The following is a 27,957-nucleotide window of genomic DNA, read 5'->3' as shown; positions in this document are numbered from 1 at the left end:
TCAAACTTAGCATGACCAGTAATAAGGGAAACCAACGTCAGGTACAATCTGATACGATGCACAGAGAAGAGCATGCCCCTTCTGTGTCATTCTTGCCCCAAATGAATAACCTCAAAATGATCAGTATCAAACATCAGATAAATCCAAACTGAGGCATAGTGTATAAAATTACTGGCCACTGCTTTTGAAAACTGTCACATTCACAGAAGAAAAAGGAATCTGAGAAATTGTCCCGAATCAGAGAAGACCAAGGAGACATGACAACTGTGATAGCCAGCCTCCCGGGTATCCTCTGAGTGATCCTGGTGTTCAGGGAATAGCGCTGACCTGGGTACCAATAGGACATCATGGAAATGACACGGTGTGATTTCTGAAGCTGGGTCCTAAAAGACTTTGCAACTTCAGCCTTACTTTTATGGGAGAAGCCCGCTGCTATGTCATGAGGCCACTCAGGCAGCACTAGGGAGACACCCACATGGCAAGGAACTGAGGCTTCCTGCTGTTCTGTGAATAGGCCATTTTGACAGCAGATCCCCAGTCCTGGTTAAGACATCAGATGACCACAGTCCTTACTGACTTCATGAGTGCAATGTCATGAGAGACCCTGAGCAAGAACTACCCAGCTAAGCAGCTCCCGTTATTCCCGAGCCACAGAAACTATGAGATAATAAATGTTTGTTGTTTTAAGCTGCTAAGTTTCAGGGTATTTGTTTCACAACAGTGAGTAATGAAAACATCAATTACATGCAATTTGGAATCCTGGATTGGATCCTGGACCAGGAAAATGGGCATTAGTAGGATCACGAACACAATTAAAATAAGATCTATAGATTAGCTAATACTAGTATATTGATATGAATTTCCTAGTTTCAATAACCATCTTATGCTTGTATAAGATGTTTGCATTAAGAGAAGTTTGGTAAAGGGTACACAGGAACTCTCTGCACTGTTTTTGCAATTTTTTGTAACTCTAAACTTATTCCAAAATAAATATCTTTTTAATAAAGAACAGAAAAATATACCTAGTGAAAGGTAGAAGGAATAAAATAATAAAGAGCAGAAATTAATAAAATAGAAAACATATACTAATGAAAAGAATCAGAAAAGTCAAAATTTGGTTCTTTGATGATACCAGTAAAATTGACAAACCTCTGGCAAGATGCATTCAGAATAATTTTCAAATAGAAGGCACAAATTAACATTAACAGGAATGAAAATGGAGATACATTAGACACACATTACACAATAAAAATATGAAGATGTTATGAATAACTTAATGCCAACTTCTATATTTATGTTTTATATATGTATTTTAAAGTTTATATAAAATAGACAAGTCCTTACAGAAAAACAAAATGCAGCAAAAGTAAAACAAGTAGTAAAATAAATCCTGATTAGTCCTATAACATCAAACAAATTGAAGCAGTAGACAAAAATCTTATCACAAAGAAAAGCCCAGGCCTACATGGCTCCACCAGTAAGATTAAAAGAACATTGAAAGAACAAATAATTCTGTCCTACACAAATCTTTCCAGAGTATAAAAATGAGGGACCTTCCCCTTACACGTCATGAAGTTAGCATACTTGATACCAAAAGTTAACAAGGACTGCAAAATAAATACTGCAGGCTCATAGACACAGGTGTAAAAGTCCTAAGCAAATTATTAGTAAACTGAATCTAATAATGTAGAGACAAGATAATGCACTGGGCCCAAGTTAGATTTATTTCAAAAATGCAAAGTTACAGGTGAGAAAAGTAATTAATGAGAAAGGTAATTTAACAGATTAGAGGGGAAAAACTGCACCATCTTAATGAATGCAAATGGCGCATCTTGCCATGCCCAGGGAAAGAGACCCCCCAGGGCAGCAGGGGACATGTGGTTATAGCAACAGGAAAGACAGTGGCTGGGCAGAGAGTCTGAGCTAGCTGCTGAGATGGGATCAAGATATTGGCAGCTTTATCTGGAGTGCAGTCAATTTTGCACCAAAAAAGCAAATCCTTTCAATTATTAACAGGAACATTTTTCTAAGCATATTTATAATAAAAATAACCCCTTGGGTTTATGAGAAAAATAAAAGCAAAGTAATGAATATAGAAATAATAAAATGGGGGGTGTAGTATCTTGGGGTGGGAGGTGTGATGGGAGCAAGAAAAAGGGAACCCGCCATGTTGCTAATGTTCTGTTTCTCAAGTTGGGTATTTATTATTTTGAAGGAGAAATAATAAAATGGCCGTGCTTAGGCTAACTAATTCTTGGCCTTATACTTACTGCTTGCTTTACAGCAATCAGCAAATCTGCTCCCAGCCCCAGGACCATGGTTAGAGTTAGAGCTACTGATTTCTGTTTGTTCTATCTTATTCCAGTAATCGAAATTTGTAATCATGTTTGGATTTGGAGTCATTCCCCTAGGAAGGGAGGCACGGGATGATAATCCCAGGAGCATGACCAGACCCTCCAAGTTCCTCCTGGTGCCTGATGAGTCTGATCAGACAGAGATGGTCACGGGCTGATAACCCTCCAGACAACCTGACAGCCCCATGACACCAGACGGACATGCCAAGATTCTGGAAGAAGCTTTACTAGAAACTTTGGTTAATTAATGTCCCCCTTTTCACCCCAATTTGTTCACTATATAATCACTGAGCCCCAACCCTAAGGTGGGTTCATAGTTTTGAAGGTACCAGCCTGCTGTGAGTCCCCTTCGCCCGGCAAAGCAATAAAGCTGCCTCTTTTCTTCTAAGCTCCAAGACCTTGTCTCTGAGTTATTCGGCTCGTCAGGGATGGGGGCTGATCTTTCGGCAACAATTTCACTCCACTGCTGATGTATATTTGACATACATTATTTTGTACATATCAAAGATTTCATTATTTTACAAAGCAAACTCAACATACTACCTCTAAACCTGCCATCTCTGGGATTCCTGGTCCTTGAGAATAATTCTACCTTCCACATAGAAGCCTGGAGCCGCTTGGCTTCTCCCTTCCTCCCCACCTCCACCCCCATCCACGCTTAATCAAATACTGCCTCCTGGCTCCCCATACTTTCAGCATCTCTGTTCACCCTGCCAAGCCCATAGTAGGTTGTCTTTATCTCTCTCCAAGCAGCTGCATAAGCTTCTGACCACACTTCCTGCTCCAGCTGATGCTCCCCTCCCTCCTCCAGGCCACCACTCTGTGCAGATCTGCTCAGCTATCTCCTACTTAAACCCCAGTGTCTTCCCACTGACCTTAATGTAAACCCCAAAGTCACTAAGTGGCAGTTCATAAGGCCCTGTATGATCTGGTTCCACCTTCTCAGACTCATTTTTGGCCATTCTCAGCCTCTCTCCCCAAGCTCCAGTCGCCCTGGGATTCTCTTTGTTTCCTAAAATACACCCAGACTTTCAGGCCAAAGGTCTACCCACTGATCCTTATTCCTTTCTCCCTTCCTACCCTCTAATCATTTTTCAGTTCCATCTTAAATGTCACTTCCTCATCCCATTTTTCACTACTTTTTATTCTTTGTTACCACGTGTGGGCTTTGAAAACCTCCCTCTCTTACGATCTGCCTCCCTTTCTGTATCTCTAACTTCCAGCCAAATGCAGCAGATTTCCAGGGAACTCCAAGGGCCCCTAGGAGATGGCAGGGCCACAAGCTAGAAGGAGCCTGGGTTCTCGAATAGCTGGGCAGAAGCCCGTCCTCCCATCATTCCTCACTCTATCCAAGACACCTGGTGTATTAGTTGACTGCTGTCATGTAAAAATTACTCCAGAAGGTTGTGGCTGAAATCAAAAAAGAATTTAGCTCACTGTTCTGTGGGTCAGGAATTCGGAAGCAACTTAGCTAAGAGGGTCTGACTCACCGTCTCTCATGAGATTTGTAGTAAAGATGTTGGCCGGGGCCACAGTCATCTGAAGGCTTGGCTAGGGCTGGAGAATCCCCTTCCCAGGGGGCTCGCTCACATGGCTGTTGGCTGTTGGCCTCAGTTCCTCAACATGTGGACCTGCCCATAGGGCTGCTTGAGTGTCTTCATGTCATGGCAGCTGGCTTCCTTGACTGACTGATTCAAGAGTAAGCAAGCAGGAATCCAGAGTCTCACACCATCACTCTCATTTTATTTTATTCATTAGAAGCAAATCACTGAGTCTAGCTTACACTCAAGGGGAGGGGAATTGGAGTCCACCTCTTGAAAAGAGAAGTATGGAGAATGTATAGACATATCCTAAAACTGCCACACCCAGGAGACTTCAACCCTGGCTGAATCCATCCATCCACCTGCTTGGTACCCGCACCAGAGGAGAAAGCAAATCAGATAACCAGAGGGATGTTTCACTTTGAACTCAGGGACATAAAGCCATATGGACACTCATACTTTCTGGCACTCCTACTGCAGCTCTCTACCAAGTTCACATTCCTCTTTCTGAGGTACAACTTCTCCCCACACCTCACCTCCAACATTCTTTCTCTTTTCCTATTCCTGTATCAACCTGAATCCACAGCAGCACACAGCTGCTGCTCTGTGAACTGTCTCTCCTCCTTTCACACACTCCAGTTTCTAATCTGCTCCACTTCCCCTACTGTCTTGATTTCCCAAAGTCATTAATTCCCTATGTGTTTCCTTGTTTATTTGTCGTCTTTTATTGACTCTAAGTTCCATGATGGCAGGTTTGCTTGTTTTTAATCTGTCTTGTTCACTAATGCATTCTCTATACTTAGAAAAAATCTAGCCAGATGGTGGGGACTCAGTATACACTTAGTTTTTTTTTTTTGCTTTATTTTGTTTTGTTTTTAATTGAAGTATAGTCAGTTACAATGTGTCAATTTCTGTGTACAGCATGTCCCAGTCATGCATATACATACATATATTTGTTTTCATATTCTTTTTCATTAAAGATTATTACAAGATATTGACTATAGTTCCCTGTGCTATACAGAAGAAATTTTTTTAATCTATTTTTATATATAGTGGCTAACATATGCAAATCTCAAACTCCTAAATTTATCCCTTTCCACCTCCTTTCCCCTCAGTAACCGTAAGATTGTTTACTATTTCTGCAAGTCTGTTTCTGTTTTGTGGATGAGTTCATTAGTGTCCTCTTTTATTCTTTTCTTGGATTCCACATATAAGTGATATCATATGGTATTTTTCTTTTTCTTTCTGGTTTACTTCACTTAGAATGATGATCTCTAGGTCCATCCATGTTGCTGCAAATGGCATTATTTTATTTTTTATGGCTGAGTAGTATTCCATTGTATAAATAAACCACAACTTCTTTATCCAGTCATCTGTCGATGGGCATTTAGGTTGTTCCCATATCTTGGCTATTGTAAATAGTGCTGCTATGAACATTGGGGTGCATGTATCTTTTTGAATTAGAGTTCCCTCCAGATATATGCCCAGGAGTAGGATTGCTGGATCATATCGTAAGTCTACTTTAAGTTTTTTAAAGAATCTCCACTGTTTTCCATAATGGCTGCATCAAACTACATTCTCACCAACATATACTTGTTGGATGAATAAACGACTGAATCCATAGGAAGAGGGAAACTCCATCTGTTCTCACAGGAAGGAGGCAGGAGCGCAGAGGAAAGGTGGATGCCCGGATTTCTTGCCCCACGCAAGAAGGCTTACGAGGGAGGAAAGTATCTTGTTACTCACAACTGAGTTCCCAGCTCCCAGCCCCATGCCTGAGACATAACAGATCCCATGAAAGTGTGTTGATTGGCAAGGTGACAGCTGACCGCCCAAGCCACATCTTCCTTTACCTGTACTAGACTTGGGTGATAGGTGTCATCCCTGGACCTGTCCCCTGTGTTCTATGTCCCTCTCGCAGAAGCTTATGGTGGCCTGAGTTGAGTCCCGACATGACTTTCACATCTGGCTGCCTGCCCCCTACAGCGAGCACAGACTTGGGCTGCTGACCCTGCTCTGCGCTTTGAGAACACCCAGGCTGTTCAGCCTAGTGGTGACAGTTCCTTGGCTTTGCCCAAAGACTGTTGGGAATGACTCAGCATGCCCCGCCTCCAACTGCTCGGATTCAGCTTGGGACTCACCACAGACGCTGGGGGAGTTGGGTCCCGACAGTGGGACTTGGTGGCCCTTGAGAAGGGCTATGGTGTGTCAGGAACCAGAATCCTGGCTTGGCCACTCTCCAGGGTGGCTTGGGCTAAGTTCCTTAGCCTCTCTGAGCCTCAACTTTCTCCTCAATAAAACAACAAGTTGTCATGAGGATTGAGAAAAAGGACATGTTACAAAGATCAGAGACTGAGAGTGGGGCTGTGGGGCCATGCTGCCTGCTTTAAATCCTGACTTTCTCTTTCCCCATTAGCCGTGCAAACCTTGGGCAAGTCACTTACCTTTTCTGTGCTGAGTTTCCTCATCTATGAAACAGGCATGATAATAGTACCTGGCTCATAGGATTGCTCTGAGGATTAAGAACATGCCTGGCATATAATCCAAGCCCAATACGCATGGGCTGTGTGATTGTGCTGACAAGTTACAGCACATATATAATAGTTATTTTTATTCTTCTGAGCCCTTCCCTGATGGAGTTCACAGACCCAGGAGCAATTACAACACAGAATCAGTCACATAAGGCTGTTCCCATTGGGTCAATGCCATGAGCATCAGGAGGGAAGGGTGACTCACTCAGGCTCATGACTGATGCTTGGAAGTACCTTTGGGAGTGTGCTAAGGATTTTCTGAGCAAACAGGAGAGGGAGAGCATCTGACAGATGGAGGAGCAAAAGGGGAAAAACTAAGCTGAAGAGACAAGCAGATTTGGGGAAATGGGGACCAGTTAATTCAGCTACAACACTAAGTGCATAACGGGGGAGGGGGAGGCGGGCTGGAAGCAGATCATGCAGGAGTCCAAACGCCCTGCTGGGAAGAGCAGTGAGTGGAAGTGGGTGTAGCTGATAGGCTCACTCAACATCTGTCCCTGCCTCCTCCCAGCTGCCTTCCTGGACTACAAGGCTCAGAGTAAAAACTGCATGTTCCAAGTACTCCTCCCACAGCTGCAATTATGTGAGACTCAAATCTGGAGCTGAGTGAAATGGGAGGAGAGTGAAGTGAGTGAAATGGTGGCCCTCAAGGCATCCCCCCTGCTGTGTGGTTCTGGCGGGTATGGTGTGGCCCTGGAACCATAGCACCATGGAGGCTTCCACGTCCCTGGATCGTAGCTACCTCACTTGAACAGCCGTGTATGCCCTGCCTGTGATAGGCACCCTCCGCACCCAAGTAGATCTAACAGAGACCCTGCCCAGCATATGATGTATAACAACCCCAGCAGAGACAGTCCCCTCATCCTCCATGAAGCTCTGGGTCCCTGACTGTGCCGCAACCCACCACCCCAGGGCTGTCAGGCTCAAGACAGTTCACTTATCCATCCATCCATTTGTGTATTCACTCCTTCAAAACTCACTGAGCTCTTATTTTGCACCGGGCCCTGGACCTGGGGCTGGGAACAGGGAGCCAAACCAGACACGTTGCCCACTGTTTCAGTTATCTATTGTTGTGAAACAAGCCGCCCTAAAACTTAGAGGTTTGCAACAATAACAATCATTTATTTCTTTACCATTTTGTAATTTGGTCAAGGCACGTGCCGCAGTTCTGGGGGAGTCATTCCAGGAAAGCTGGAGGGGCTGGGAGTACTTGGGAGTGTTCTGTCAAGAAAATAGTTCCTCTTTTCTCTTTCATGGAGGGCGAATGTGAGAATCCAGAGGTGACTGTCAAGGGACAACCACTCCCCAGGTATCCTGGCATTGTCTCAGGTGGGGTATTGTTCCCCCGACTCACCGACCACACACACACACACACACACACATCCTCCAGGGGCATGCTGTCAACACACACATTGTACATTACCTGCAATTCTGCCGTCATATTTGTCACATCTGAATGCAGTTGTTTCTAGCTGTCTCCCCTTCCAGGCTGAACTTCTGGGAAGCATGGGCTATGAGTTCTCGTCTCTGTCTCCAGTGTGCCCAGCATGGGCTCAGTCTAGGGAAGAGAAGAATTTAATAAACGTGTGCTAAATGAGTGATGGAAGAAATCTCTGGGGTGTGTGCCTCTGGAGCTGACATCCAACTGAGTTGAGGAATGAGCACTGCTAGCCAAAGGGTGACAAGAACATCTTCATTTCAGTACCTGCCCCAAGCAGGTAGCAAAGCCAATGCCCACGTTGCTGGGACAGGTAATGTGCGAGAGTGACCTGAGCCAGGGGGACTGGAGAGCACTGGCCCCATCCAAACGGCTCTATTTGGGAAGGTGGGGCCAGTGGGGCCAGATGGTCAAGTTTCCTGGGGAAAGCAGAAAACCTTACTTCTTATGTAAAAATCTTACAAATGTTAAGCAGTGGCAACTAATTTGTAAGAATTTGAAACACTGCGCAGATCAAATGAAACTGTGCCACGGGCCAGATGTGCCAAGGACAGGCTGATCCTGTCTCTGATCTGAAGGCTGCTGTCCTCAAGGATGCTGGTGGCACCCTCCTCCCAGAAGCTTCAGGCTTGCCCTGCCACACGGCCCCCAGCAGCCCAGAAATGCTTCCGCCTTTATTTTTAAATCTCTATTACTTTTTCTGCTGAAAGGAATCCCATTTCTGGGTGAAAAACTCAATCCCTACAGAAATTTATTACATAACTCATAAACATACAGCTAATCCTGTCCCCACCCCTTTTCCCCACATGCCCACCAGTAATAGCTGGTGAATATTCCTCCAAATGTTTTCTTTGAAAAGTTTTGTTTTCAGTTCACAAAATTGGAATTTTATTGTATAACCATTTTACAATCTTTTTTTTTCCCCATAACAATAGCACAGACAACTTTCCCATAGTGGTTACACAGAGCTTGACTTTTTAATGCCTGTGTTTGGGAGGCAAGTGGTCAAGGAGAGTGATTGTGGAATCTTATAGACCTGGGTTCAAATCTTGGGTCTGCCATCTAGATTCTAAGTGACTTTGGCCAGGTGGTCCAACCTCTGTGAGCCCCAGTTTACTCTTGTGTAAAAGAATGGGATCTACCTCGTAAGGATTAAATGAAAATGTGAATGTAGAGTCCAGCCAATACTAAGGATTTAATAAACCATAGGTATTATTATAGCGTTCCACTCTATGTATATAATTTAACCACTTACCTACGGATGGGTGTGTAGGTTGTTTCTTAATTTTCTCTACTACAAACCCTGCTTCAATGAATTCTATGTCAGGATGGGTTCCAAGAACCAAAGTTGCTGGGTCATGAGGTATCTGAATTCTTTTGACTCGTTGAAACCTTCAAAATTATTTTATAAATGATTATACAAGTACTAGGTGAACACATTCTCTGTTTATTGTTATAAGCCATTCAGAAGTATGCAGGGTAAAACATAGCGGTCTCCCACATTCACAGCACCCCTCCCGCATTCTCTTCTCCCTAAAGATAGATGATCATTGTTAACAGTGCGCCCTTTTTAAATAGGTGTATATAATACATAATACATAACATGTATATAAATATACACACATAGCTTATTTTTCTTTACATAAATGAGATCATATTTGTAACATTTTTCTGGAAGTTACTTTTGTAACTTAATCATATGTCTTAGAAATCTTTCTATATCAGGATATATAGATTTGTCTCATTCTTCTTCTTCTTATTTTTTTTGGAGGAGGGAGGTAATTGGGTTTATTTATTTATCTTCAGAGGAGGCACTGGGAATTGAACCCTGGACCTCGTCCCTGCTAAGCACACACCCTGCCACTTGAGCTATACCTTTCCCCTTACCTCATTCTTATTACTTAAATATTTCAGACTACAAAAAGAGAAAAATATAGACACACATATGTACCCACCACCCAGCTCAGGAAAAGAAACATTATAAATACAGTTGAATCCCTCAGAGAGTATGACCATGTCATTCTTATGCCTCCCCACTCCCACCCTAAATTTGGTGCACTTCTTTATACTTTGACTAGTAAGTGTATCTGTATCCATAAACAGCATATAGTAAATGGTATCATACACTGTGCATTTTTCTGCAACTTGTTATTTTGATCAACACTGTATTTCAGAGATCTCTCCATTCGAATCTCTCTGTTCATTTCAGTACACTGAATGATTAAATCACAACTTATTTATGCATTCTCTTCTAAGGATTCCTGTTTGGAAGCTTTTTCTACTTATGAAGAGGGCCACAGTGAATACTCTCTGTGCATGTTCTTCTGTACACGTGGGAGAGTTTTTCTCACAAGGTGAAATTTTCAGGTTGAAGCACAGACACATTCAAATTTACCAGATAATGCCAAATCACTCTCCTTTATGCTTTCTCTGTAAGAGTTATTTTGCTTCACGTTCTTGATACATCAGAATGTTAAGATTTTTTACTTTCTGCCAACACTATGAATGAAAAATTATATCTCAGTTGGGGGAGGGTATAGCTCAGTGGTATAGCATGTGCTTAGCATGCACGAGGTCCTAGGTTCAACCCCCAGTAACTCCATTAACAACACAATTATATCTCATTCTTGTTTGAACATTCATTTCCCTAATTATTGGTGAGGATGAGCATCTTTTCAAGTTTTGTAGCCATTAAAGTTCCTATTTACCTGTGTATAACCTTTGACTATTTTTCTTTTGTGTCGTCTTTTCTTATTGAAATCCTTTTTATATTCTGGATACTTAACCTTAGTCTTCTCCCAATCTGTCATACATTGTTTTGCTTTGTTTATGGAATCTTTTAAGTTTTTAAAAAATATACAATTTTATTGAGGCATATTTTACATATACCATTTCACTTCAAGTGTACGATTCAATGAGTTTTTAGTAAATTTACCAAGTTGTGCAACCATCATCATAAATCAGCTTTAGAACATTTCCATCAGCCCAGTATGATTCCTCGTGTCCACTGTTAATCCTGTTTATGAAACCTTTCAGTGCACAGAAATTTTATATTTTAACATAAATTTATCTATATTTTCCTTTATGGTTTGTGTTTGCTGTGTGTCTTTTAAAAGAAATTACTCCTTGCCTCATATCCTTTATATTTTTTTTCTTATTTTTAAAATGTTTTTTCTTATCTGAAAAGGAAAAACTTGAATGGAGGTACTGGGGATTGAACCCAGGACCTCATGCAAGCTAAGCACACACTCTACCACTGAGCTATAGCCTCCCACCCTCCTCTATATTTTCTTCTGAGAGTTTAAAATTTTTAATTTGTAACATTTAAGTGAAGCAGTTTTTCCTAGAATTGATTTTTATGTACAGTGTGAAGTAGGAATCTAGTTATTTTCCACATGGATAATCAACTGTCCCTGGAGGAGGGATGGAGTTAACTGCTGGGTCATCTTAAAAATATTTATTGGTCTATTCATGTTTTCTATTTAGTGTTGTGTCAGTTTTAACATGTATTTTGTTTTCTAGGAAATTCATTCCATCTAAGTTTTCAAATCTATTGCCATAAAATCACAACCACTACACCCTTAGTATCTCCCTTTTTCATTAATTATATTGTTTATTTTGCCTTAACTTCATGTTTTTGATCAGTCTTGCTAGAAATTTGCCTGTTAGCTTATTTAAAGAACCAGCTTTGAACTTTGTTAATCTTCTCTATTTTACTGGCATCATAAAAGTATTAGGTGTTCTGATCCACAGACACACTATATCTCTCCATTTAGAATTTTAATTTCTCTTGGCAATGTTTTGTACTTTTCAGTGTACAGGTCTTGCATATTTCTAAATTAGATTTTGTCATTAAGCATTTGGTATTTTTGATGCTATGTAAGTAGTATATTAAATTTTTTATGTCAGATTTTAAATTAAGTTAGGTGACTGTTGCATTTGCCTAGGCATGAGATGATGATGATGGTCTGAACTAGGACCAGGAGATGAAGGTGGACGAGAAAGAATGAATCCTAGAGACATTCAGGATGTAGACTAAATAGGACTTTATATCTTACCCAATGTACTGCAACAGCTTCCTAACTAAGCCCCCTGCTCCCATCCTTGCTCCCTGCCCCACTACATCCTATAACACAGAAGCTGGAGCCTCTACCCAGCATCCTCCAATGACTCCTCATGTCACTCAGAGTAAAAGTCAAAGTCCCTGTAATGGCCAAAACCATCTTTCCTACTACTCACTCTTTTGCTATTTCTATTCCAGCCACACTGACCTCCTCCAACAAACCAAGACCAGTTCACCCTTACCTAGCTCCAACTCTTTACCCAGACACCCACCTGTCTCATGCCCTCACCTCCTTCAATTCTTTGGTCAAATGTCACTTTCTTGTTGATACTGCAAACTGCTTCGAGCACCCCACCACACTCTTGGTCCCCTTTGTTCTGTTCTACTTTTCCCCTACAGCACTTAGTACCTTCTAACATACTAGATAATGCACTTATGTTGTGTATACTGTTTATTGTCATCACAAAGGCAAAAAGACCTTTGCTTTGTTCACTGACATTCTGAATTACTAGAACAGGTGTCATGGGATACATATTTGTAGACAATTGAATAAATGACTTAATTACCAGTTTGGATGCGGGGGCAGATGGAGAGGGAGAAGGTGTGTGTGATGCCCAGGTTTCTGGACTAGAGTTGGAGCGGAGGACTAGGGACACTGAATTGTTTTAAAAAGCAGGAGAGATCCCAGCTGAAGACCTGACATGGGAGTCATCAACAACTGAGTGGGAGTATTGAAACCACAGGAGCAGAGAGCACCATTCAAGAAAAGCGTTCAAAAGGGAACAATGTGGACAACACATTTAAATAAAAGGAAGGGCAGAGGAAGGGGGCAGGTGCATGGCTAGGGGAAAAAGCAGAGGCATGTGAGGTCACAGAAGATCAGGGAGGAGACTTTTAAGAAGGAGAAGTTGTGTCAGGCAAGAAGTGAAAGCTGGCCACTGGATGTAGTCACTAGAAAGTCATAGATGGCCTTATAGGAGAGCCAACTCAGTGACAGATTACAAGCTAAACTGGTCCTGCCAGTTCAGGTCAACAGGTGGTGGTAAGGGTGGCTGAGGCTAACAGTACGGGAATTTAGAGTCAGACAGACCCAATGCCAATCCCAGGACTTGTTAAATCTCTGAACTTCAACAGTCCCACATATAAAATTAGGATAGTATCGCCTAGCTCATACATTTCAATGATTGATGATTAAATGAGATGACGGAGGAAAACGAAAGGCACAAAGTGGGTGCATTAACTCCATCCTGTCAATTAAGGGGTTGGCTGCAAGCGAGACACAGACTGAAGCAGCACAGCCCAAGCTCCGGCCCAAGACTTAATGATACAAAGACAGAAAAGCTGTAGGCTCGCGGAGGGGTGCGGACAAGTGGCGTTGAACTCAATTCCTTTGCATAAAACACTCTTATCCCAAGATTAGCCAGAATTAAAGGTCTGTCTTCTCCTCAGTCCCAGGTACACCTCCCTTTCGCTGCGCAGCAAACGTTTCCCGGGGCTGACTCTAAGCATCCACCCACGGATTGCGCCTTCCCTACTCTCTGGCACGTGGGTTAGATCCTAGGCAACGCTACTTTCCGCCCCTAGCAACCGCTCACCTGTTATTCTCTTCCTATAGGCCAGCAAATTTCCTTTCTTTTTCTTATTGGTCCGCGTAACTCTATTTCTACCAATCAGTAGCAGCCACGGGGACCCAACTCACTCCCACACTATTTAGGGGGTGATCAAGGAGGAGACAAAATTTTCTTTTCTAAACCCAGTTCTCTTAGAAAGCATCTTATTTGTCGAACTGTTGTGAACCTCATTGTAATGAATTTCTAACACATTTTATTTCTCTTATGTCTGTAAGTCCTTCCCTTGCATACTCCCCCCTCCAAATGGTACGGCCCGCACGAAGCCCCACCTACCAGCCACTTTGGGAGCGGGATGTCTCTGCTAGGTTGAGTCCACGCCGCGGCGAAGACGATACCATCTGTGACTAACAAGTAGGGGGACTGTAACCCTCTCGGGGTAGCTGTCGTCAGCTCAGACCTCTCGCATCTGTTGCTCTAGCCGTGGGCACGAACCCCAGATGGGTGGTGGAACTACCGCTCCCGGCACCACAGAGAGCGCGCTGTGCTGGCAAGGGAAGGGTGCACTTGGTACGACCCACAGCCCCGCCCCCGCCGGAAGTGAGGTGTCTCACTCCCGAAGTTCCGGTTCGCAGTGGGTGGGGAGTGTTGTTAACCGGAGCCGCCTCCGCAATCGCGGGGATAGAGCGGGCTCGCGGCGCTGGGCTCCTGGTGAGTGGGCCGGGGTCGGGCCCGGGTTGCGGTTGGAGTCAGGACTTGGACCTTTTCCCTTGAGGTCTCCAGGGTCGGCGCGCTCCCTCAGCCCCGCTGCCCGCTTTTGGCCTGTCAGCTGGCGATAGACAGGCGCCCGCGCGGCCGCTCTCCTACAGGCTGGGCCCCGCCTGCGACGCTCGCAGCTCCTGGCGCTTTTAAGTGCGTAGCCTCGGGGGCGACCTGGGTCCCTCTTCGACCCGCTCCTGCATCCGGGGTGGTCGGCCGTTTGTCCGGTGTCCCTAGTTGACACTGCCCCAGGGGTTGACGGGTGCCAGGGTTCCAGGTTGACGTTCCCCGCCCTCTCCCGCGGGGCGCGCGTCGGAGCTGCCCACCCTGGCAGAGCTGTCACCGGTGCTGTCGCCTGCCCGGCTGCGCCCCCCAGCGCCTTAGCTTCTCCCAGTCCAGGCCGCACGTTCCCGCTTCTGGAGATTTCTGCGTTTGCATCCCACTCCGTCACATCACTTTAGGGTCAGTGGGAGCAGTTCCCTCCTCCTCCCACACTGCTGCCTTTCCTCATTCTTCCCTAGAGGCGGCGGTTTGGCAGGCCGCGTGGAAAGAGCCCTAGATTTGAAACCAGACTGACCCAGGCTCCAGGCCTTGCGTCAGTGTGATCACTTAACCCCTTTGAGTCTCGGTCTTATTTGTAAAATGGGGAGCATATGCTATTCCTAATGCGGTGATGGTGAGGATGAAGTGAGGTTTGCTTTTCTTTCCGTTTATTATTAACACTGCGTTTCAGGCTCTGTGCTGTTTGCACAGTATGGGCATCGCACAGTTCTTTCCTTTCCTTTCCTCATGCAGGTCCCCAGGCCAGGGCAATGTTCCGCACCGCCGTGATGATGGCGGCCAGCCTGGCGCTGACCGGGGCTGTGGTGGCTCATGCCTACTACCTCAAGCACCAGTTCTACCCCACTGTGGTGTACTTGACGAAGTCTAGCCCCAGCATGGCAGTGAGTTCAGGGCTCAGGGAGGGAGGAACTCCCTGGGAGGGAACGAGGGGTCTGCTTGAGACAGGGGTGGGGCTAGAGGTCAGGTAAGTAGGAGAAAAGTGAGGTAGCTGCCAGTCTTACCTGAGTAAATTGTGATGGGGATGTGGAGAGATTCCTGAATGATGAGCCCCAGGCAGAGCAAAGCAGAAAGCGACCTCAGACCATAGCCTCTCCTCACTCCTAGGTCCTGTACATCCAGGCCTTCGTCCTTGTCTTCCTCTTGGGCAAGGTGATGGGCAAGGTGTTCTTTGGGCAGCTGAGGGCAGCAGAGATGGAGGTAAGATGTTCCTGGCCCCAAAGGTGAGGGGTAGGGAGCTGGGCAAGCAGAACGTCTGAGTTCCACATCGTTCCTTGCCCCCCATGCCAGCATCTTCTGGAACGTTCCTGGTATGCTGTCACTGAGACTTGTCTGGCCTTCACGGTCTTTCGGGACGACTTCAGCCCCCGCTTTGTTGCGCTCTTCACTCTCCTCCTCTTCCTCAAGTGTTTTCACTGGCTGGCTGAGGATCGTGTGGACTTTGTGAGTTGGGTCAGGGTTCTCTGGAGCACATGGAGTGGCCGGAATGGCTAGTGGGCTGGCTTGTGGGGTGAAGGCTGGGTTGGGGATGTGGGGTGATCCCCAGCCTTCCTGATGGGCTCCCTCTCTGCTCTACCTCAGATGGAACGCAGCCCCAATATCTCTTGGCTCTTTCACTGCCGCATTGTCTGTGAGTGAGACCCATGGGAGTGGAAAGGAGGGAGCTGGAGGGAGAAGAGGCACCTTGAAGGACTGGAACCTGAAAAGTCACTAACCATGGACCTGTACCGTAGAGCACAGGCTGCCCCTCGGCCCGCAGCTGTACAGGAAAGATAATTTAGGAAGTTAATTTGCATCGTCTCTGCCCTGTTCCACGCCAGGGCTTCTCAACTGCCTGGCCCCTTAGCTCTTTGCCTCCTCACCTGGAGCTTGGGCTGCCCCTAGGCAGAACTGGAGTTCCCAGGGGGCCGGGTTCAATGGAGTGTGCCCACCTGACTAGATGGCTGGGGCCATGGTGGGCTTGAGGGTGGGAGCTGCCTTAGAGCAGGAAGTGGCTGTCAGGCCCTGGGCTGACCCCCACCAACCTCCCATTTGGGGGGTCCCCACAGCCCTTATGTTCCTCCTGGGTATCCTGGACTTCCTCTTCGTCAGCCATGCCTATCACAGCATCCTGACCCGTGGGGCCTCTGTGCAGCTGGTGTTTGGCTTTGAGGTAAAACTGGCTTGGGAGGTTGGGAGGACAAGCCTGAGGTGGCACTGCATGTGCCTTGAATAACTCAACAAACCTTTATCGAGTACCTGCTCTGTGGCCAGCCCCATGTGGGCCACCAAGGAGCAGCCATCAGTCAGCCCCAGCCCCTGCCCTCTACACACTCACTGCTAGGACAGTAGGCAGGCATAGAAAGAAGCGTGTGTGGAGGAGGAGCACTGACCTCAGGGAAGGCTTCCTGGAAGTTGCTGCCAGAGGAGCTGGCTATTGATGGACAGAAGGAATTAGCTTGATGGACAGCTGGGGAGGTGTGTCCCTGGCAGAGAAAGAACATGTTCATTGGCAACAGCTCACGTTTGTTGAGTGCTTACTGTGTGCCAGGCCCTGGGCTGAGCACTTGACCTATATCTCTTTTAAAATCAGCAAAGCAACACTGTTATAAAGGAACAGTTAATTCTGACAAGCAAACTGAGGTTCAGAGAGGTCAGTATGTGGCTGAATGTCACACCAGCAAGTGAGTGGAAAACCTAGGAGTACCTGGGCTGTGTCCCAGCCTGTGCTTATACCACTGCACTCTGCTGTGCACAGGCCTGGGGACAGCAGAGTGTGGCTGGAGCAAGCGGGCTGCGTTCTCATGTCCTCCCATCCCACCCCCTCCCTCCAGTATGCCATCCTGATGACTATGGTGCTCACCATTTTCATCAAGTACGTGCTGCACTCCGTGGACCTCCAGAGTGAGAATCCTTGGGACAATAAGGCCGTGTACATGCTCTATACGGAGCTCTTTACAGGTGAGAGGAGCCTGGACCTCTCCTGACCTGGACCAGTGTCCCCAGCCCCAGGTCCTACCAGGTCCTATGACCTGCTGCTTTCTGCATCCCCTGCCCCACAGGGTTCATCAAGGTTCTGCTGTACATGGCTTTCATGACCATCATGATCAAGGTGCACACTTTCCCTCTCTTTGCCATCCGGCCTATGTACCTGGCCATGAGGTGAGCCTACTCCTGCCCTGCCACACCTATGACCCCTCCCCTCCCTCTCCCTGCTTCTACTGAAACTGTCCTTTCAGGCAGTTCAAGAAAGCTGTGACAGACGCCATTATGTCTCGCCGAGCCATCCGCAACATGAACACACTGTAAGTGGGCCTGTCCTAGCTGCTCTCCCAGGCTCTGCCCCAGTGCCCTGCCTTCAGCTCTGGTCTCGATGTGTCCTCGGCCTGTCCTAACCAGGTATCCAGATGCCACCCCAGAGGAACTCCAGGCAATGGACAACGTCTGCATCATCTGCCGAGAAGAGATGGTGACTGGTGCCAAGAGACTGCCCTGCAACCACATTTTCCATACCAGGTGGGAGATGCCCTGAGGAGCCTGCATGTCAGAGGAGAGGCTCTGGAAGGCAGACCTGCTAAGCTTTGCCTGGTCTTGGCCCCCAGCTGCCTGCGCTCCTGGTTCCAGCGGCAGCAGACCTGCCCCACCTGCCGTATGGACGTCCTCCGGGCATCGCTGCCGACCCAGTCACCACCGCCCCCTGAACCTGCAGATCAGGGGCCACCACAGGCTCCCCAGCCCCCACCACTCCTGCCCCAGCCCCCCAACTGTGAGTGGCCCCCTCATTTGGCCATCCAGCACAACACTGTTGAGTACTTGCCCTGGGCTGGGTATGGGAAATACTAAGGTGAATCAGAGTCCCTGCCTTCTAGAAGCTCAGTCTGCCGGGGGTGGGTGGGGGATGTCACAGGAAGAGACAGATGATTGCAGTCATGTGTGGTGAGTGCTGAGCTCAAAGAGGGCCTGCAGGAGGAGAGGCCCGAGCCCCATCAACTAGTCCCTTCCTATGATTTGGATCTAACTCAGTCTGGACCTTTTCTTACCACCCCGTCCTCTCTCTGCAGTCCCCCAGGGCCTCCTGCCTCCCTTTCCTCCAGGCATGTTCCCGCTGTGGCCCCCCATGGGCCCCTTTCCTCCTGTCCCACCTCCCCCGAGCTCAGGAGAGGCAGGGGCCCCTCCGTCCACCAGCACAGGTGAGCCTTTTGGGTATTGTGCCGGCCCCAGGGGGTGGGAGGGATGGAAGCAGAGGCCCCTCAACGCTTACTGACTTCCTGTTCTTGCTCTTCAGCAGCCCTTTCTCGGCCCAGTGGAGCAGCCACAACCACAGCTGCTTCTGCTGCCTCTGCCCCGGCACCTGGCTCTGCCTCCACCCCTGAAGCCAGCCCCGCCCCAGGCTTCCCCTTCCCTCCTCCCTGGATGGGCATGCCTCTGCCTCCACCCTTTGGTAAGCTGGGCCACTCTCGAGGTTCTTTTGGGAGGTGGGGGGATGTCGGGCCCAGGCAACCCAGGCTGAGCTGCTCCCTCTCTCCAGCCTTCCCCCCAATGCCTGTGCCTCCTGCCGGCTTTGCTGGGCTGACCCCGGACGAGCTGCGGGCTCTGGAAGGCCATGAGCGGCAACACCTGGAGGCTCGCCTACAGAGCCTGCGCAACATCCACACGCTGCTGGATGCCGCTATGCTGCAGATCAACCAGTACCTCACCGTGCTTGCCTCCCTGGGGTACGTCTGCACAGGGGCCTAGGGTGGGCAACGGGGGTGTGGAGCTGCCAAGAGAAGGCCCCTGGCAGTGGTTCTTGGCCTTTTTCTCTTCTGCCACCCTATGACATCTGTTGATCCAGGCATCCTATCTGTAGGTACAGCCAAGGTGTCAGTGTTCCTGTGCTTTTTTATTCTCCCACTGCAGAAGGGCAATCTGCACCTAAGGAGGAGTGGTGTTTATTAGAGAGCTGACTTTGAATCTTTTTCCTTTATGTTCTTCTAAAGTCAAATGACTTATAATTCTCAGTACTGTTATCTCATGCACCCTCTGACACAGGATAACACTTTGGGAATCACTGCCCTGATCTAGTAAGATAGCAAGTCAAGTCACTTAGAGCCAGCCTGATCCGAGTTCAAGTCCTGGCCCCATCACTCACTTGCTTTGTGACCTTCACTACCTTATTCGAATAGAGTTCTAATTCCTGTTCATAGGTGATGTGTGCAAAGTGCCTGGCACCCAGCAGTCACAGCTCAGGCTTGGAGGGGAGCTTGAGCCTGAGACTTGTGTGCTTTGTGTTTTATTCAGTGGACTGTCTTACTTGAGTTGATACCCTGTAAGGTGCCTGGCATCTCATAGTGGAGACTCTACAGTGTAATGGTGAACAAGGCCAACAGGCCCTGCCTAAGTGGGTTACAATCCGTCTATAGAATAACAAGAATTCATACACGTGTTTCTTTGTCTGCTGGTCACTGGGGCTGCAGAGGCACAATAGTGCTGTACTCCATCCTGCAAGGCTCACCAAGGGCAGAGTCTGTCCAGTCATGCCAGGATGCCAAGGCCCTCCTCTTGTCCATTCTCTTCCTAGGCCCCCCAGGCCTGCCACCTCAGCCAACCCCACTGAGGAGACTGCCCCTACAGCTGCCACTGCTGCCTCGTCCACCAGCATCCCCAGCTCTGAGGCCACCACCCCGTCCCCAGGAGCCTCCCCACCAGCCCCTGAACCTGAAAAGCCTCCAGGTAGTTGCGGTCACCCTGCAGGGGGGTATGGCAGGGGACTTTTCCAGGTTCCACTTCTGGACCTTTCTGTTCTCAGCTCCTGAGTCAGTGGGCACTGAGGAGCTGCCTGAGGACGGGGAGCCTGATGCAGCAGAGCTCCGTCGCCGTCGCCTACAAAAGCTGGAGTCCCCTGTTGCCCACTGACACTGCCCCAGTCCTGGCTCCTGCCCTCACTCTCTTGAGCAGCCCTTGCTGGAACACGTCCTGCCACCAAGTGCCAGCTCCCTAAGTCTGCACCAGGGAGTAGTAACCCCCAGCTCTGAGACAGAGGAGGTGGCACCCCCTAGACCAAGTGGAAAGAGGCCTGAGGCCCCAGCTGACTCCAGCCCTTACAGTCCTGGGCAGCCATGGGGATCTTGGGTCAGTTCCAGCTGCCTTCTCCAACCCTTCAGCCCTATGTTCTGCTGGGGCCATGAAGGCAGAAAGGGGCAGCCTCTGAGCTTTCTGACCCCCTACTACTTTCTGGGAGAAGGGGGAGCCCCTCTGAGCCCCGCTTGTGTGTGGAATCACGCTGCAGTGCCGAACAGTATTAGCTCCTGTTCCCAGCTGTGGACTCAAGGGGCTGGAGGTAGGCTAGGAATTTGCTTTCTGGCCTACCCACCAAAACCAATGTCTTTCTCTTACCTTATAGTCCCCAGTTGCCCTTTGTGGTGGTGGCTGTGCCCCTTGTGCCCTGTGGCATTTCCATGTCTTACTGGTAACCACACAACTCAGGGAAAGGAGTGCCCGGGGGCGGAGGAGCAGGTGGGCAGCACCAAGGGGCCCTGCTCTGCCCCTCCCCCCCAGGCCCTTCTCTCCCTGCAGTTTGTCGGAGGTGAGATTGTCCCTGGTCTTGCCTAGCAGCCACTGTGCAGCCACACTCCAGGCTGAGGGCTCGTGTGTCTGCTGCTGAACACTGCAAGCCCTGGCACCTACAGAAGGCCACTTCTTAACTTACAGAACTTTTCTTGAGTTTAGAAGAATTCCTTCCTATTGTCTTTTGGCTTAAATTTTGAATTTGAATGCTTGACCCCAGAAACAGGGAGCAGCAGTGCCGAACTCCTGGCCTTTCCAGTTTAGAAAAGGCTCTGGGCCAGGTAGGGACCACAGGAGCTGAGGCCTTGCCTGCCCATCTTTTCTCCCTTGATTTTGTGTTACAGGAGTTGCTGGAGACAGTTTTGAGATGATTATTTAATTTGTAAATATTGTACAAATTTTAATAGCTTAAATTGTATATACAGCCAAATAAAAACTTGCATTAATGACTGGTGAAACTGGTGTGGTAGAATCAGTGTGCCGGGCTCCTTTTCCTTACTCAGGCTGTAAACTTGAGAGTGGCCTGGAATCTCCAGGAGTGAGGGTTTATTTATACAAGCCAGCGCTGTCCTTGGGGACACTTGAATATTATGGTATTAGGAAGATACACCCATTTTACATATTAAGAAACTGAACCCCAGAAAGATTAAGTACCCTGCTTAGGGGAGTCAGGCTCTGAACCCCCTTCTAGCCAGTTTGATGTTAAGGTAGGATGGGAACTCAGGCCTTTGGCCCTTGAGACTCCAAGGATGGGGCAAGTATGAAGGTTCCTAGGCTGCGGTGGGATGGGATGGCACAGACAAAAGGACATTTCTTCCTGCCTGCAACCCCCCGTCCAGCCTTGATACTAGGTCAGCAAGCTGGGAAGGATGGCCCTGTGCTGGGCTGCTAGCTCTCAAGCACCCTCTTGTGGGTAGGCCAGCTAAAGCTAATCACTTAGATTCCTGGAGCTGGAAACCCAGTCAGGCCCCACTCCAGTCTGGAATGGAATAGAGATGACTGGCCTTTCAACTTCTCCATGGGTAGAAGCAACAAGCCCAGGGGCTGCCATGCCCAGCACTGCACTTGGAACTGAAGACGTCCAGGACCCAAGTCTGAGTCATCTTGTGTTTGCTGTAGCCTCTACCAAGCAAGGTCTGACCTAGAGCAAGGGTTCAGGGATTTTTGCAGCAGTGAGGGTCTGAGGGCCAATGAAGGATGTGCCAACAGGTCTGCCCTGTGCTACCCTCCCATAAACTGGGTTTGGCTATTGCTTCCACCAGAGGAGCAGTCAACAGCCTCTAAAATTGAAATGCTGAGTCTAAGGAGCTCCAATGAAAGGAAAGCAGGACTACACCAAAGTGTGCATGTGGTGGTGGGGGGGGGGTGCAGCAATTAATGCCCCCCACTAGCTTGGCTGTGCCTGGTGGGTCCCCTGGGTTAGACAGCCCTCTCCCAGTGCTGGCATCTATGCAGAGTCCCATTTCCTCCTTTATGCAAGCGAGGCCGGCTCCAAAGCCCTCAGCCCTGGTCTCTGCACCCGCTGTCCTAGTTGCTCCAACACCCACCTCCCTCCTCTTGAGATCCCCAGGACTCCAGTCTGAGGGGGATGCTGTCTTGCAGGATGTTCAGCTGGGCTTCAGAAGCCCTTTTCCAGGAGCCAGGCTTTGAGCTGCTGATCAAAGTAGCCCTTGACCCGAAGGGTACCTGTCACCTCATTGACCTGGGTGACAGGTGTCTTCCCCAGAAGTGGGCTCAGGAAATCTTCCACATCCTTCTGCAGGGCCTAAGGAAAGATGACAATCAGGCCTGGTCAGACCTTCCCCTCTAGAAGGCTCCCACCCTTTCAGCCCTGATAGGGTCAGAATTGGACCCTGAACTACCCACCCTCTTACCCAAATGTCCCCCTCCACCTTCCGGATTACAGTCATCTGACGGTTGCCATGTGTGATATCCTTGTAGACAGGGATGTTATGCATCCGAGAACGCCGCACAAAGTAGGGCAAGTTGGGTGGGAGGTCTGTGACAAGGAGTGAAGGTGGTAAGTCCCATGTTCCTTAGATTTGTCTCACTCACCTCAGCCCAGCTGTGTAGAGGTCAGTCCACCCAAATGGCAAAGCCACCCCAGACTTCAGCTTAGGAGACCTGCTCTTCCCCTAAGTTTACAGCCAGGACCAGCTTGTTTACCCTGGTACCCCAAGACCCAGCATAGGGCTTGGCACCAGAAGGTGCTCAGTGCTCAAGAAGAAATGAAGTCAGGGCTATGCCTCCCTGGATCTTTGGATCCACCTTTGGGGCCAATCCTTGCCCCTCTCCACTGGGTCAGGGAAGCTAAAATCAATCTCTAGCGCAAAGGGATGGGGATTTGTAAGCACTGAATACCTACCACGGGCTGGGCTCTACACAATGCACTTTATGTGCTGAGCAGAGTATCTCCATTTTACTGGAACTGAGTTTGGGAGAAGCTAAGTGACTAATTCAATCTTACTGACAAATGGATAGCAAAGTCAAATTTGGACCCAGAACTAACAAACTCCCAAGCAGTGTTCTCAATTATGGCCCCGGGGGCAGAGATGAGGCGGTTCCAAGTGCTTGGGTCTTTTCTCTATGCTTCACTTTTCCCACATGGGAAGGCCTCATCCCAGTAGTGTGGATGGATGGGTCCTAGTAAAACAGGGCTCCATTCCTGGACCTTTCCTTGAACATAAGACATATGCTAGTTCTGAGAAATCTCAACACAAGTCCTGAACCCACTGGGGAGTCGAGAGTCTCAAAAAGGGCAGACTACTAGGGAGGGGGATGTTTCCCTGCAGCCTTCAAGCCATTTCCATCACCCAGCTCACCTCTGGGTGGCTGCCAGCCACTAGGAGTGGGATAATGTTCATGCTTTGGGGGCTGTGGGATGCTGGTGGGGGGTAACAGGCGCTCCACAAAATGGTATTCATCCACAGACTCCACAAAGCTGCGATAATCAGGAGGTTCCTGGGTCTGGCTCTAAGGCAAGAAACAAAAACAAAAAACGCCCCCCCATCTCTTCATCAGCCCACCCACCTTAGAATAGGCAGAATTTTAAGTAGAAAAAAGGAAACATTACAGGCAAAGAGAATGGCATAAGTAAAAGGCCGGAGGTAGGCACCAGACTTAACTTTGCCAGAGTGCCAAGTACAGGTGGGAATGAAAAAGAAGTTCAGAATTCAGAAGGGCCTGCCTGTCTTAGGATTTTTGTGGGACTCAAATGAGAAGTGTGAGTATACATCTGAAAATCTTAGTAACTCTAAGTCTGACCAATATGGCATTTTCCAGTATTTTAAAGCTTCTACTGAGATATGCTAGTTTTGGATTAGGCACTTTCAGCAGTAGTGATAATTTCCCCCTCACAGTCATCAGATGTGACCTTCCCTTACCTGGAACGTTTCAGCCTCATATAGACACCACCAGGAACTGTAGTGAGTGCTTACAGGTATTGCTTTATTTAATTCTAACAATTCGACAAGTTAGGTATTTTATCACACCCCCCTCCTTTTTACATCCAAGAAAGATTAAGAAATTAATAAGCAATCTACCTAAGGTCACATTCTGCAGTCTGACCTCCCATACTTCTCCCAACTAATACCCTGGACTCCTGATAGGTCTCAGGGTTACAACGAGAATGAGAAGAAAGATAAAGTGGCCTGTCTATCATGAATGCTAGGTTCCCAGAAGTGTAGCCAATGACCTGGGGCCCCCCGCCCCCCCGCAACCATCTGAAAAGATTTCCCCTTCAAAAACCTAGGCAGCGAGATTCGATGTGCAGCCCCTCCCATTTCTGTCGAACCTGGGTTGTCCTCCAATCATATTCCAAGCCTCATAGTCCCAGGCCCGCTCCAGGCCCTCCCACTTTCCCTCTCAAATCTTGAATCTGAGCTCCAGAAAAGTGCCCCCTAAGTAAGGGACGCGGCTTTCATGGTAACAAGAAATAACACTGAGGTCACACCCAGCCCTCTGCCCTCAGCTCCAGGCTCAGCGCTCTCACCAGCCGCCGTAGCCCGCTGTCCGGCAGGACGCCGGTTCTCGAGCCCCGTAGCACAGCCCGGAATATGGTAGCTGCCATCTTGAACTGCTCCAGCACACTAGCTTTCTGCGAGCGCAACCCGCCTGGTCCCACCCCTTCCTGTTCGCACTGCCTGGGACCGAGAGGGCGCCTGCGTAAAGCATAAAGAGGCGGGGCCAGGGCGGCCGTAGGTAGCACAAAATTCCGAGGCCTTGGAGGTCGCTCAGTAGTGACGTAGCACGCCGCAGGCGGAGAGGACGTTTGCGCTCTCGTTCCTTCCTCTTTCTCGACTCCATCTTTGCGGTAGCGGCACTGGTGGCTACGGTTCAGGTAAGATATGGGCCATGGCTGGAGCCGGAGGGCTTAATAGCAGGCTGAGCTCGAGGTTGGAGGGCGTGTGAAGAATAGAGGAAAAAGGCTGCTCTGTGGGCCGGTCCGGTCCCCATCGGACTTCTCTGGCAGGCTCGGCCTTACCCACGTGAGACTCCGAGACCACCTACAGTTGTCCCCGGCCCGCCACCCATTCCTGACCCCCTTTCTCCCAGAGTATTTCTTTTACAAGCCTGGTTGGTTGGTTTCTTTTCAGTCGCCAAAATGCAGCTCTTTGTCCGCGCCCAGGAGCTACACACTCTCGAGGTGACCGGCCAGGAGACGGTCGCCCAAATCAAGGTAAGGCTCTGTGATGCTCCCTATGGTCTGTTTTTTTCAACCTCTTTCTCCGTGGGAACGCTGATGAATCTTGTTTTTCCTTGAAGGCTCATGTAGCCTCGTTGGAGGGCATCGCTCCAGAAGATCAAGTCGTGCTTCTGGCAGGCACCCCCCTAGAGGATGAGGCTACTCTGGGCCAGTGTGGGGTGGAGGCTCTGAGCACTCTGGAAGTAGCCGGCCGCATGCTTGGAGGTGAGTTGGGGAGGACTATCCTTTGAACTGCTTATAAACTTATCAGTGTAGGGTGTGGAGTTAAGTGCCCTTACTCAGGGTGGTTCTTCCTGTTTACCTTACTCAGAAGAACTCTTGAGAGGTCCATGGGAAACCGAGCCAGAGTGTTGTTCTATTTCAGTTGCTTACTAGATAGACCCTTTCCTGTGTCCCAGTTTCCTCACTAAAGTCAGGAGGTCAGACCAGATCGCCAGTGCACTCTTTTGTTCTTGTTTCAAGTCAGAAGCTGGAAAATTCTGAAGTAGAACCCCAGAATGTGCCAGACTAGACATTCTTTGTCAGAGGTCAAATCTCTGCAACTTTGTTTTTATTCCCTGTTGGGCCCATCTTGCCTTTAAAGTTTGAGCTGAGGGGGAAAGGATTCTGCTAGGTAGGGCCATCTTGTTCTAATGGCTTGCTGTCCTTTTCCACTGCAGGTAAAGTCCATGGTTCCTTGGCCCGTGCTGGGAAAGTAAGAGGTCAGACTCCCAAGGTAAATGAGAGCATTAGTGGTGGTGTTTGGATTTTTTTTTCCCTGGCACAGCTAAGCCAAAACCCTTGGCTCTTGCCCTGTTTGCTTTCTCCCTCCCTGGCAATAAGGCATGAAAGAGGCAATCTGGGTCTGATGTCCTTCCCTTTTCCCAGGTGGCCAAACAAGAGAAAAAGAAGAAGAAGACAGGCCGGGCCAAGAGACGTATGCAGTACAACCGGCGCTTTGTCAATGTTGTGCCCACCTTTGGCAAGAAGAAGGGCCCCAATGCCAACTCTTAAGTCCATTGTAATCCTGGCTTTCTCTAATAAAGCCACTTAGCCCAGTCATCTCATTGTTTCGTCTTCATTTACAGGACCTCAGGAGTGATAGGGCTTCTAGGGCTGGTGGTATGAACAGTGAGGCCTCAGTTTGGTTTCTTGGCAGTGTCCAGAGTCAGCAGCTCCTGGCAGGGGTGTGGGGGCGGGAGGTGGAAAGGTGATAACCTACACCAAAGAACTTCTTGTGCAAACTGGTAACCGCAGATGCCAGCTCTTCCGATGTAGAGTTGGGGAAAATTCCAATTCCAAATAACTTGATAATTATCCTCCAAATATTTCTTCTTTTTATTCTTATTCTTTTAAACAGAGAAGATAGTAGGAGTCATTGTAGTGGGAAAGGTTTTATGGAGGCAGCACTAAAGGGGAGGAGACTGTAGATAGGAGATCTATCAGGGAAAGCCAGTTTGGCCTTTCCCCGAGCTTGGGACCAGCTATGGCATTAGTGGAGTCCAGACCAGGAATCTGGTCTGCCACAGCTTTAGAAAGTATTGACCGATTACATTAGTACTGCAGTGATCTTGTTCTGATTGCCTGACTGGCCTTGCTAACCTAATCACAGGGAGGTTGGTCAGTTGCTTGTTTCAGTGTTCCCAGAAGTGGAGTTTTCTGTAGCTGATTGAAGTTCCCTCCTAGCAACACATGCATACCTATTCATTTTGCTAAAGTTTTTGAAACTGCTGGTTCTTGGAATGGAGCATAGTATGGGGTAAAGACCTTGGGCTCTAGACTTGGACAGACTTGAGTTTGGATCCTTGCTCCCATTTATTTGCTGGCTGTCTGACCTTGAGCTAACTAATCTGCCATCATCTCTTGAGAGTTGCTGTGAGGATTAAAGGATGTAAAGTGCTTAGATCAGCACCTGCCATATAGAAAGTGCACAAATATATTGGCTATTTTTGTCTTCTGTAGTGATCTTTCCTGAAAGATACTTGCCCCTATCCCTTTTATGAGTTTAGATTCTTGTGGAGAAAGCAAGTTAACTAAATATTTACAAGTGCTATAGCCTTGAAGTAAGCAGGGTGCTGCAATGAAAGGGGGTGGGGATGGAGAGTGATACTCGGAGTATCCTAGGGAAGGTCTCTGAAGATGGGATGAAACAGGAGCCCATCAAGTGGTGAGATGGTGGAAGAGTTCCAGCCAAGAGGACTGTATGCAAAGGTATGTGGCAGATCCTACAGGGTCTTGTCAGACATGGAGGGAAGTTGGAGTCCAAGTGCAATGTAGGGTCACCAAGTTCCAGGAAGGGTTTTAAGCAGGGCCTGATGTGATCTAACGTATGACCTAATATTTTCTCTGGCTGACTCCTGGAGGGCTGGCAAGAAAACTAGAAAACCAGTTAAGGTGAGAAACAAATAGTTCAGACCATTACTGATGGAGGGGA

At 48.2% G+C, this 27,957-nt stretch overlaps 4 protein-coding genes across 7 annotated transcripts in view; 2 read left to right on the top strand and 2 right to left on the bottom strand.

The window, feature by feature from the left end:
• SPDYC (speedy/RINGO cell cycle regulator family member C) overlaps positions 1-14,155 on the bottom strand; it is a 37,243-nt gene extending 23,088 nt beyond the window's left edge. For 2 of the 3 annotated variants that reach the window (XM_072970272.1, XM_072970270.1), the window contains exons 1-3: positions 13,832-14,155; positions 9,120-9,256; positions 7,850-7,984 (exon numbers count right to left, since the gene is read on the bottom strand). The gene's annotated coding sequence lies outside the window, so the exon portion shown is untranslated. Of the gene's footprint in view, positions 1-7,849; positions 8,479-9,119; positions 9,257-13,831 lie in introns of those variants that run through there. The other variant, XM_072970271.1, reaches the window with a different exon arrangement.
• On the top strand, positions 14,115-21,297 carry SYVN1 (synoviolin 1). Of its 2 annotated transcripts, none has more exons than XM_006216695.4 (16): positions 14,115-14,206; positions 15,050-15,198; positions 15,422-15,514; positions 15,605-15,757; positions 15,896-15,944; positions 16,363-16,466; positions 17,128-17,254; positions 17,356-17,455; positions 17,533-17,598; positions 17,693-17,809; positions 17,896-18,059; positions 18,355-18,483; positions 18,582-18,734; positions 18,822-19,008; positions 19,854-20,005; positions 20,082-21,297. In XM_006216695.4, exons 2-16 carry the CDS (start codon positions 15,067-15,069, stop codon positions 20,186-20,188), a joined length of 1,833 nt encoding a protein of 610 aa, XP_006216757.1. In that variant the 5' UTR covers positions 14,115-14,206; positions 15,050-15,066; the 3' UTR covers positions 20,189-21,297. The 2 variants fall into 2 exon arrangements, with proteins under 2 accessions (XP_006216757.1, XP_006216756.1); XM_006216694.4 differs by having other exon boundaries at positions 18,579-18,734.
• A 718-nt stretch (positions 21,298-22,015) lies between these two features.
• Positions 22,016-25,033, bottom strand: MRPL49 (mitochondrial ribosomal protein L49). The gene is made up of 4 exons (XM_006216693.4): positions 24,831-25,033; positions 23,662-23,812; positions 22,714-22,838; positions 22,016-22,604 (listed from the first exon to the last, which is right to left on the bottom strand). The coding sequence occupies exons 1-4, from the start codon at positions 24,906-24,908 to the stop codon at positions 22,458-22,460; spliced, it is 501 nt and encodes a 166-aa protein (XP_006216755.1). The 5' UTR covers positions 24,909-25,033; the 3' UTR covers positions 22,016-22,457.
• Positions 25,034-25,037: 4 nt separating this feature from the next.
• FAU (FAU ubiquitin like and ribosomal protein S30 fusion) lies at positions 25,038-26,585 on the top strand. The gene is made up of 5 exons (XM_006216691.3): positions 25,038-25,178; positions 25,435-25,517; positions 25,604-25,748; positions 26,204-26,259; positions 26,412-26,585. Exons 2-5 carry the CDS (start codon positions 25,443-25,445, stop codon positions 26,535-26,537), a joined length of 402 nt encoding a protein of 133 aa, XP_006216753.1. The 5' UTR covers positions 25,038-25,178; positions 25,435-25,442; the 3' UTR covers positions 26,538-26,585.
• The last annotated feature ends 1,372 nt before the right edge of the window (positions 26,586-27,957 follow it).

The sequence above is a fragment of the Vicugna pacos genome, chromosome 10 (assembly GCF_048564905.1).
Source record: "Vicugna pacos chromosome 10, VicPac4, whole genome shotgun sequence".
In the NCBI taxonomy this organism is placed as follows: domain Eukaryota; kingdom Metazoa; phylum Chordata; class Mammalia; order Artiodactyla; family Camelidae; genus Vicugna; species Vicugna pacos.
The sequence above is the reverse complement of the archived record's forward strand: the minus strand, read 5'-3'. Positions and strand labels throughout refer to the sequence as shown.

Bases quoted from the DNA above. Each gene is read 5' to 3' on its own strand.
- MRPL49 (XM_006216693.4), bottom strand. From the start codon at position 24,908: ATGGCAGCTACCATATTCCGGGCTGTGCTACGGGGCTCGAGAACCGGC. The intron at 23,813-24,830 runs GTGAGAGCGCTG...TTCTTGCCTTAG, and splicing joins ACAGCGGGCTACGGCGGCTG to AGCCAGACCCAGGAACCTCC. The intron at 22,605-22,713 runs GTAAGAGGGTGG...ATCTTTCCTTAG, and splicing joins AGGTGGAGGGGGACATTTGG to GCCCTGCAGAAGGATGTGGA.
- SYVN1 (XM_006216694.4), top strand. From the start codon at position 15,067: ATGTTCCGCACCGCCGTGATGATGGCGGCCAGCCTGGCGCTGACCGGG. The intron at 17,456-17,532 runs GTGAGCCTACTC...CTGTCCTTTCAG, and splicing joins CCTATGTACCTGGCCATGAG to GCAGTTCAAGAAAGCTGTGA. The intron at 20,006-20,081 runs GTAGTTGCGGTC...TTCTGTTCTCAG, and splicing joins TGAACCTGAAAAGCCTCCAG to CTCCTGAGTCAGTGGGCACT.
- FAU (XM_006216691.3), top strand. From the start codon at position 25,443: ATGCAGCTCTTTGTCCGCGCCCAGGAGCTACACACTCTCGAGGTGACC. The intron at 25,749-26,203 runs GTGAGTTGGGGA...TTTCCACTGCAG, and splicing joins AGCCGGCCGCATGCTTGGAG to GTAAAGTCCATGGTTCCTTG. The intron at 26,260-26,411 runs GTAAATGAGAGC...CCCTTTTCCCAG, and splicing joins TAAGAGGTCAGACTCCCAAG to GTGGCCAAACAAGAGAAAAA.